At 54.0% G+C, this 10,030-nt stretch overlaps 1 protein-coding gene across 3 annotated transcripts in view; it reads left to right on the forward strand.

The window, feature by feature from the left end:
- The window catches only part of LOC106572350 (uncharacterized), a 91,128-nt gene that overhangs the window by 63,050 nt on the left and 18,048 nt on the right, over nucleotides 1-10,030 (forward strand). For all 3 annotated transcript variants that reach the window (XR_014379027.1, XR_014379026.1, XM_045694040.2), the window contains exons 5-8: nucleotides 5,334-5,621; nucleotides 6,190-6,291; nucleotides 8,982-9,137; nucleotides 9,293-9,400. Coding sequence is in view for 1 of the 3 variants with exons in the window: in XM_045694040.2 (XP_045549996.1) it covers nucleotides 5,334-5,621; nucleotides 6,190-6,291; nucleotides 8,982-9,137; nucleotides 9,293-9,400 (654 nt within the window). In the remaining 2 variants the exon portion in view is untranslated. The remainder of the gene's footprint in view (nucleotides 1-5,333; nucleotides 5,622-6,189; nucleotides 6,292-8,981; nucleotides 9,138-9,292; nucleotides 9,401-10,030) is intronic.

Consider the following 10,030-nt stretch of genomic DNA (forward strand, 5'->3'; position numbering starts at 1 on the left):
GAGTCACGTGAACTCCATGATACCATTTTTAATGTCTCTGCGTGCAGTTGGATTGAAGTTGCTAACTAGCGCATAGCGCAATGACTGGAAGTCTATGGTATGTGCTAGCATGCAGACCCACCAGGCGAGACCCAGGATGAGGATTAGTTCCTAGGCCCTAGCCAAAGCAGCTGCTGGACACCGGCCACTTCATTTATATAAGTAGAATTAGGGTTAGCATTAGTGTGATGTGATTGTGCCTATTTTCTTGTTAATTGACAGTGGGTTAAGCTAAGTAACTCATTGGCTAAATGTAAAATGTAAAAAACAAAATGTCACTGCTATGGGTGTTGGAAAGGGAACACCATTTTGTGAAGTGTGTGTGTGTGTGTGTGTGTGTGTGTGTCCTCTGCTCTGTGTTGAAACCCTCGCAGAGCGTTGATGCCCGTTTCCTTTCAATATGCCTGGGTTCAACTCAACACATCAACACCACAGCTCATCTCGTTAATTACACACGCACACACACACACACACACACACACACACACACACACACACACACACACACACACACACACACACACAGATAGATAGAGCTTATATAATGCGATCCTGTTCTTCTCTCTAATCCCCCTAAGCATGGAAAACACGACGTGATTATATTAGACAAACTACCATGCACATTAACTTCAGCCTTCCACATGGTTGTGTCCTCAGCACAGTCTACTGGGGGTATAAGGCCTCTGGTGACTGACTCAGAATGAAGGGTGATGGAGAGAGACAGTCTACTGGAGGTATAAGGCCTCTGGTGACTGACTCAGAATGAAGGGTGATGGAGAGAGAGACAGTCTACTGGAGGTATAAGGCCTCTGGTGACTGACTCAGAATGAAGGGTGATGGAGAGAGACAGTCTACTGGAGGTATAAGGCCTCTGGTGACTGACTCAGAATGAAGGGTGATGGAGAGAGAGACAGTCTACTGGAGGTATAAGGCCTCTGGTGACTGACTCAGAATGAAGGGTGATGGAGAGAGACAGTCTACTGGAGGTATAAGGCCTCTGGTGACTGACTCAGAATGAAGGGTGATGGAGAGAGAGACAGTCTACTGGAGGTGTAAGGCCTCTGGTGACTGACTCAGAATGAAGGGTGATGGAGAGAGAGACAGTCCACAGCAGGGCCTTTTCATACTAGCTAATGGTTGACTCCTGCCTCGCCACAGCAGGGCCTTTTCTTGTGATATCAGTCAGTATTTTTTCCAAATTCCAGCTATGAGTGATTGAGCGGACAGGATATTTTATAATTAAAGCAGGCAGGCTTTACCCTTTCCGCTACTGACCTTTAAAAGGAAGATGTAGGAATGTAACAGCTACTGAAAACAACGAGTCTAATCGAGAGTAAAGGGATCAGACAGACATCATCGTTACATGCCAAGCCCAACCCTTTTGTCCCACTGTGAGAGTAGGGTGAAGTTGCCCCTGATCTTGAATCAGTTTTTTGTTGTTGCATTTCCCCCCTTACTAACGCTTACGGTTAGGATTAAGGGGAAGCTGATCGTAGATCTGTACCGATGGGAAATCTCACCACGGAGCCCCACCGCGTCTGTGATGAAACCACTGCTGTTAAAGAGACAAAGGGAAGTATCCAACTCTAGCGTGACTGCAGAGCAAGGCAGGAACCGGCCGCACCAGAAGGCCGTTGTCTGACTCCTAGTACTTTGACCCGCTCTGGGAGCGTCAAAGACCTGATCCACAAGTTCTCAGGCACAGAGAACAGAGAACATCAGCCATGGAGAACGTCTCACCGGTTCCGTCAGGAGCGGAATCCCTGCCCGAAGACACTAACCGACCAATCAGGATGTCCATAGCCAGGACTGAGGAGGTACTGGCCAATCAGAGCTCTCTGTCCAACCCAAATCACTCTCAGTAGTACCACAGTACAGACCTAGAGCCCAGTCAGGATGTCAACAGCCAGGACTGGCACCACAGAGACTGAGAAGACAGTGGTCAAGTCCACCTCCCATTCCCAGTCCAACCCAGGCATTCCCAGCAGCAGTAGTTCTACCATACAGACGTCCCAGTCCAACCCAGGCATTCCCAGAGAACCAAAGCCCGGTGGCTTCTATTAAAGTGTCCACTCCACACAGAGAGTTTCAACTCAGTCCAACCCATCCTGAGGGGGCTGAAGACGTTCTCCGCTCACCCCAGCAGTACTTCAGACAGTCACTCCCAGAAGAGCCAGGGACAGAGCCAGGGACAGAGCCAGGGACAGAGCCAGGGACGGAGCCAGGGACGGAGTCAGGGACGGAGCCAGGGACAGAGCCAGAGCCAGGGACGGAGCCAGGGACAGAGCCAGGGACCGAGCCAGGGACAGAGCCAGGGACAGAGCCAGGGTGGCAGAGCCAGGGACAGAGCCAGGGACAGAGCCAGGGTGGCAGAGCCAGGGTGGCAGAGCCAGGGACAGAGCCAGGGTGGCAGAGCCAGGGACAGAGCCAGGGACAGAGCCAGGGTGGCAGAGCCAGGGTGGCAGAGCCAGGGACAGAGCCAGGGACAGACCCAGGGTGGCAGAGCCAGGGACGGAGCCAGGGACGGAGCCAGGGACGGAGCCAGGGTGGCAGAGCCAGAGACAGAGCCTGGGTGGCAGAGCCAGAGCCAGGGACGGAGCCAGGGACAGAGCCAGGGACAGAGCCAGGGACGGAGCCAGGGACGGAGCCAGGGACGGAGCCAGGGACGGAGCCAGGGACAGAGCCAGGGTGGCAGAGCCAGGGACAGAGCCAGGGACAGACCCAGGGTGGCAGAGCCAGGGACAGAGCCAGGGATGGAGCCAGTGACGGAGCCAGTGACGGAGCCAGGGACGGAGCCAGGGACGGAGCCAGGGACGGAGCCAGGGTGGCAGAGCCAGGGACAGAGCCTGGGTGGCAGAGCCAGGGACAGAGCCAGGGACAGAACCAGGGACAGAGCCAGGGACGGAGCCAGGGACGGAGCCAGGGACAGAGCCAGAGCCAGGGACGGAGCCAGGGACAGAGCCAGGGACGGAGCCAGGGACGGAGCCAGGGACAGAGCCAGGGTGGCAGAGCCAGGGACAGAGCCAGGGACAGACCCAGGGTGGCAGAGCCAGGGACAGAGCCAGGGACAGAGCCAGGGATGGAGCCAGTGACGGAGCCAGGGACGGAGCCAGGGACGGAGCCAGGGACGGAGCCAGGGTGGCAGAGCCAGGGACAGAGCCTGGGTGGCAGAGCCAGGGACAGAGCCAGGGACAGAACCAGGGACAGAGCCAGGGACGGAGCCAGGGACGGAGCCAGGGACAGAGCCAGAGCCAGGGACGGAGCCAGGGACAGAGCCAGGGACGGAGCCAGGGACGGAGCCAGGGACAGAGCCAGGGTGGCAGAGCCAGGGACAGAGCCAGGGACAGAGCCAGGGTGGCAGAGCCAGGGACAGAGCCAGGGACAGACCCAGGGTGGCAGACCCAGGGACGGAGCCAGGGACGGAGCCAGGGACGGAGCCAGGGTGGCAGAGCCAGGGACGGAGCCAGGGACGGAGCCAGGGACGGAGCCAGGGTGGCAGAGCCAGGGACAGAGCCTGGGTGGCAGAGCCAGGGACAGAGCCAGGGACAGAGCCAGGGACAGAGCCAGGGACAGAGCCAGGGACGGAGCCAGGGACAGAGCCAGGGACGGAGCCAGGGACAGAGCCACGGTGGCAGAGCCAGGGACGGAGCCAGGGACGGAGCCAGGGACAGAGCCAGGGACAGAGCGAGGGACAGAGCCAGGGACAGAGCCAGGGACAGAGCCAGGGACAGAGCCAGGGACAGAGCGAGGGTGGCAGAGCCAGGGACGGAGCCAGGGACGGAGCCAGGGACGGAGCCAGGGTGGCAGAGCCAGGGACGGAGCCAGGGACAGAGCCAGGGACAGAGCCAGGGACAGAGCCAGGGTGGCAGAGCCAGGGACGGAGCCAGGGACAGAGCCAGGGACAGGGACAGAGCCAGGGTGGCAGAGCCAGGGACGGAGCCAGGGACGGAGCCAGGGACGGAGCCAGGGTGGCAGAGCCAGGGACAGAGCCAGGGTGGCAGAGCCAGGGACAGAGCCAGGGACAGAGCCAGGGACAGAGCCAGGGATGGAGCCAGGGACAGAGCCCCGACTCTAGAATGGGTAAGTAGGCTACTTTATAGGGACAAGAACTGACCAATCACCGATCCCTTGTCACCCGAGACCACGTCCCCCAGCGATCACGCTCTGCATGAAGAGCGTCCGTCCGTCCGTCCGTCCAATCAACACAATATTGCATCCGCAAAATTCTGTCCACGTGTCGACAAAAGCAGTCAATAAATGATTGCGTATGCACCTTAACCCTTGCGTCTGACGCCAATGTACCGACTCAAACTAATGGCTTGTTCCTAACCGCAGCATGCTATTTCATGTGTTGGATTACTGTCGGCTGTTAATGAGGTTGTCACCACTCTGCTGTATGATGATGCCACACTGATGTTCACATCACAGCCTCGCATGTCTGTTCAGCATAATTCACTGGTTGATTTGAACATGATACAATCTCAGATCTCTCAGCTTAATAACATACGGCACCTTCAAACACTCCCTGTGCAGGGCTGCTCTCTCTGTCTCTCTCTCTCTGTCTCTCTCTCTGTCTGTCTCTCTCTCTCTCTCTCTGTCTCTCTCTCTCTCTGTCTCTCTGTCTCTCTCTCTCTCTCTCTTCCCCCTCTCTCTGTCTCTCTCTCTTCCCCTCTCTCTCTCTCTTCCCCCTCTCTCTTCCCTCTCTCTCTTCCCCTCTCTCTGTCTCTCTTCCCCTCTCTCTCTCTCTCTCTCTCTCTCTTCCCCCTCTCTCTGTCTCTCTCTCTCTCTCTTCCCCCTCTCTCTCTCTCTCTCTCTCTCTCTCTCTCTTCCCCCTCTCTCTTCCCTCTCTCTCTTCCCCTCTCTCTGTCTCTCTTCCCCTCTCTCTCTCTCTCTTCCCCCTCTCTCTGTCTCTCTCTCTTCCCCCTCTCTCTCTCTCTCTCTCTCTCTCTCTCTGTCTCTCTCTCTCTTCCCCTCTCTCTCTCTCTTCCCCCTTTCTCTTCCCTCTCTCTCTTCCCCCTCTCTCTGTCTCTCTCTCTCTCTTCCCCCCTCTCTCTGTCTCTCTCTCTCTCTTCCCCCTCTCTCTGTCTCTCTCTCTCTCTCTTCCCCACTCTCTCTGTCTCTCTCTCTCTCTTCCCCCTCTCTCTGTCTCTCTCTCTTCCCCCTCTCTCTCTGTCTCTCTCTCTTTCTTTCTCTCTCTCTCTCCCTTCCCTCTCTCTCTTCCCCTCTCTCTCTCTCTCCCCCCTCTCTCTCCATCCCTCCATCCATATATTTAATATCTTCTTCTCCTCCTCCAGGAATCACACTTTGATCCCAACAAGCAGCCTGAAAGTCCCCCGTCTGAGAACGAGCCCTCCAATCCAGTCAAAGTCCGCCAGAACCCCAAATATCAGCTGTTTCTGGATGGAGACATGATTGGGAACGGATCCAGGGATACAAATGGAACGTCTGGGAGAGAGAACGGGAACGGGAGAGAACCCAAGAACAGTTCCCGTTGGGACAGCGCTAGCTCCAGATTCGTGCCAAACTTCCGCGGGTCCTTGGAGTCTCTTGCCTCTCGGGACTGGGACACCATGTCGGACAGGGTGAATGCCCGGGGACTAGGGGTCACATAGGGCTGGTACTGGGGACAGGGGAATCACACAGGGCTGGGGACCAATAACAGGTCTGGTGCTTGGGCCTGCAGGGGCCAGGGGATTCATACAGGGGTGGTGGGTGGGGCCAGTACTGCTAGGGCCCCAAGAGAATCAGACATGGCTGAGGGACAGTATTAGGGCTGGGGCTTGGGCCTTCAGGGGCCATTTCTGACAAGGACCACCAGAGACCGAGATGGGGGAATGGGGGCCAGGCAAACGACATGTTGTCCACCTACTCTAACTAAACCGATCAGCACCAGATGCTGCCTTTAGACTTAAGCAGATCAGCAATTGTCTGTCTGCTCCAACTGCTGTACTGTAGGAGCATGGCGTGAGCCACCTTAGACCTTATGATGCAGTGCCACCTACTGGTGTACAACAGGCTTTACAATAATATCAATATTAAAATCCAGATTGGAATTGACCATAATGTTATTACAAAGACAACATTTTTTGGAATCTTAATGTTTTTATTTATGTGTTTTATCAATGGAATGTTTCTGTGTGTGTTGTCTAGGTGGGAGGTTTTGAGAGTCCACCCAGGGTGTTCAACAGTCCCTACGCTACAGCGGCTTCCACGGAGTACACCCCTGGCATGAACCGGATGTCAGAGCAAAAGGTAAGACACTCAGCAAAATGGGATTATGTGCTACAGCAACAAATGTTTTTTGTTGTCTTAGAGAGCAAAGAATGATGATATTATTGTACAGTGGCTTGTGAAAGTATTCACCATCCTTTGCATTTTTCCTATTTTGTTGCCTTACAACCTGGAATTAAAATTGATTTTTTTGGGGGGGGTTTGTATCATTTGATTTACACAACATGCCTACCACTTCGAAGATGCAAAATATTTTTTGAGAAACAAACAAGAAATAAGACAAAAAAAACTGAAAACTTGAGCGTGCATAACTATTCACCCCCCAAAGTCAATACTTTGTAGAGCCACCTTTTGCAGCAATTACAGCTGAAAGTCTCTTGGGGTATGTCTCTATAAGCTTGGCACATCTAGCCACTTGGATTTTTGCTCTTTCCTCAAGGCAAAACTGCTCCAGCTCCTTCAAGTTGGTTGGGTTCTGCTGTGAACAGCAATCTTTAAGTCATACCACAGAGTCTCAATTGGATTGAGGTCTGGGCTTTGACTAGGCCATTCCAAGACATTTAAATGTTTCCCCTTAAACCACTCAAATGTTGCTTCAGCAGTATGTTTAGGGTCATTGTCGTGCTGGAAGATGAACCTCCGTCCCAATCTCAAATCTCTGGAAGACTGAAACGGGTTTCCCTCAAGAAGTTCCTTGTATTTAGCACCATCCATCATTCCTTCAATTTTGACCAGTTTCCCAGTCCCTGCCGATGAAAAACATCCTGGATGGTGTTCTCGGGGGGATGAGTTGTTGGGTTTGCGCCAGACTTAGCGTTTTCTTTTATGGCCAAAAAGCTCAATTTTAGTCTCATCTGACCAGAGTGCCTTCTTCCATATGTTTTGGGAGTCTCCCACATGCCTTTTGGCAAACACCAAACATGTTTGCTTATGTTTTTCTTTAAGCAATGGCTTTTTCTGGCCACTCTGTGAAAGCCCAGCTCTGTGGAGTGTACGGCTTAAAGTGGTCCTATTATCTTTGGTCTCTTTGTTGCCTCTCTGATTAATGCCCCCCTTGCCTGGTCCGTGAGTTTTGGTGCCCTCTCTTGGCAGGTTTGGCAGGTTTGTTGTGGTGCCATAATCTTTCCATGTTTTAATAATGGATTTAATGATGCTCCGTGGGATGGTCAAAGTTTCAGATCTTTTTTTATAACCCAACCCTGATCTGTACTTCTCCACAACTTTGTCCCTGATCTGTTTGGAGAGCTCCTTGGTCGTCATGGTACTGCTTGCTTGGTGCTGCCCCTTGTTTTGTGGTGTTGCAGACTCTGGGGCCTTTCAGAACAGGTGTATGTATACTGAGATCATGTGATAGATCACCCACCACTTTTCTGTTTTAGAATTTTTTGAAACAAGTTATTTTTTCATTTCACTTCACCAATTTGGACTATTTTGTGTCTGTCCATTACATGAAATCCAAATAAAAATCAATTTAAATTACAGGTTGTAATGCAACGAAATAGGAAAAACACCAAGGGGGATGAATACTTTTGCAAGGGACATGACTATTATTGTAAAGCCCATTTACCTCAGTATGACTACCATTTTCTATTTTTCCTTTCTCTATCCATCTCCCCTCTCCCTGTTCTCTCCCTTCCCTTCCCCTCCCCTCTCCCCGTTCTCTCCCTTCCCCTCCCTTCTCCGTTCTCTCCCTTCCCCTCCCCTCTCCCTGTTGGCTTCCTCCCCCTCCCCTCTCCCTGTTCTCTCCCTTCCCCTCCCCTCTCCCTGTTCTCTCCCTTCCCCTCCCTCTCTCCCTGTTGGCTTCCTCCCCCTTCCCCTCTCCCTGTTCTCTCCCTTCCCTTCCCCTCCCCTATCCCTGTTCTCTCCCTCCCCTCCCCTCCCCTCTCCCTGTTCTCTCCCTCCCCTCCCCTGTCCCTGTTCTCTCGCTCCCCTCCCCTCCCCTGTCCCTGTTCTCTCCCTCCCCTCCCCTCCCCTGTCCCTGTTCTCTCCCTCCCCTCCCCTCCCCTCCCCTCTCCCTGTTCTCTCCCTCCCCTCCCCTCCCCTCTCCCTGTTCTCTCCCTCCCCTCCCCTCTCACTGTTCTCTCTCCCCTCCCCTCCCCTGTCCCTGTTCTCTCCCTCCCCTCCCCTATCCCTGTTCTCTCCCTCCCCTCCCCTGTCCCTGTTCTCTCCCTCCCCTCCCCTCCCCTGTCCCTGTTCTCTCCCTCCCCTCCCCTCCACTCTCCCTGTTCTCTCCCTCCCCTCCCCTCCCCTCTCCCTGTTCTCTCCCTCCCCTCCCCTCCCCTGTCCCTGTTCTCTCCCTCCCCTCCCCTATCCCTGTTCTCTCCCTCCCCTCCCCTGTCCCTGTTCTCTCCCTCCCCTCCCCTCCCCTGTCCCTGTTCTCTCCCTCCCCTCCCCTCCACTCTCCCTGTTCTCTCCCTCCCCTCCCCTCTCCCTGTTCTCTCCCTCCCCTCCCCTCTCCCTGTTCTCTCCCTTCCCCTCTCCCTGTTCTCTCCCTTCCCTTCCCCTCCCCTGTTGTCTCCCTTCCCTTCCCCTCTCCCTGTTCTCTCCCTTCCCCTCTCCCTGTTCTCTCCCTTCCCTTCCCTTCCCTTCACCCTGTTCTCTCCCTCCCCTGTCCCTGTTCTCTCCCTCCCCTCTCCCTGTTCTCTCCCTTCCCCTCCCCTCTCCCTCTTCTCTCCCTTCCCCTCCCCTGTTCTGTTCTCTCTCTCCATTAGATGCAGGAGGTGATGTCCCCAGCCACATCAGAGCTGAACCTGTTCAACAGCTACAACAGCAGAAGTAGCAGCCCTGTGCTCTCCTTCACCTCGGCTGCGACCTCCTCACGTGCACGCTTCTCAACCTTCGACTCTCTCAGGAGGCGGGACCAGCCGGTGAGTGGGTGGAGCAATAATAAGGGGTTAAATAAGCATCTCAGTAACATATTTGTATGCCTTTTGACACATTATAAAAGGCTCATAATATATCTAATAGCGGTGCTACTATAGTATACGTCTGTATGAGTGACCCCATCACCTGGTTCTTCCAGGTGATGCCAAGCCAACTCCCCATACGGTCCACAGTGTCGCCTGTTGCTATGCCCAACAAGAGAGACTACATCGAGGAGCTGACCAGACAGATGGATGCCTGTCAGAAGGTGCAGTATGAAGACACTCTCTCACTCTCACACTCACTCACACTCACACTCACTCACTCTCTCACTCACTCACTCAGTCACTCAGTCACTCACTCTCACACTCTCTCACTCTCTCACTCACTCACTCTCACAGTCACTCACTCACTCACTCAGTCACTCAGTCACTCACTCACTCACTCACTCTCACACTCACTCACTCACTCAGTCACTCAGTCAGTCACTCACTCACTCACTCTCACACTCACTCACTCTCTCACTCTCACACTCACTCACTCACTCACTCACTCAGTCACTCACTCACTCACTCACTCACTCAGTCACTCAGTCACTCAGTCACTCACTCACTCTCTCACTCTCTCACTCTCTCAGTCACTCAGTCACTCACTCAGTCACTCACTCAGTCTCTCACTCACTCACTCCCTCTCTCACTCTCTCACTCAGTCACTCACTCAGTCACTCACTCAGTCACTCAGTCACTCAGTCAGTCACTCACTCACTCACTCTCACTCACTCAGTCACTCAGTCACTCACTCACTCAGTCACTCAGTCACTCAGTCAGTCAGTCAGTCACTCACTCTCACTCACTCAGTCACTCAGTCACTCACTCACTCACTCACTCACTCACTCACT

Source organism: Salmo salar, chromosome 01, assembly GCF_965601325.2.
Source record: "Salmo salar chromosome 01, fSalSal1, whole genome shotgun sequence".
NCBI classification, from domain to species: Eukaryota; Metazoa; Chordata; class Actinopteri; order Salmoniformes; family Salmonidae; genus Salmo; species Salmo salar.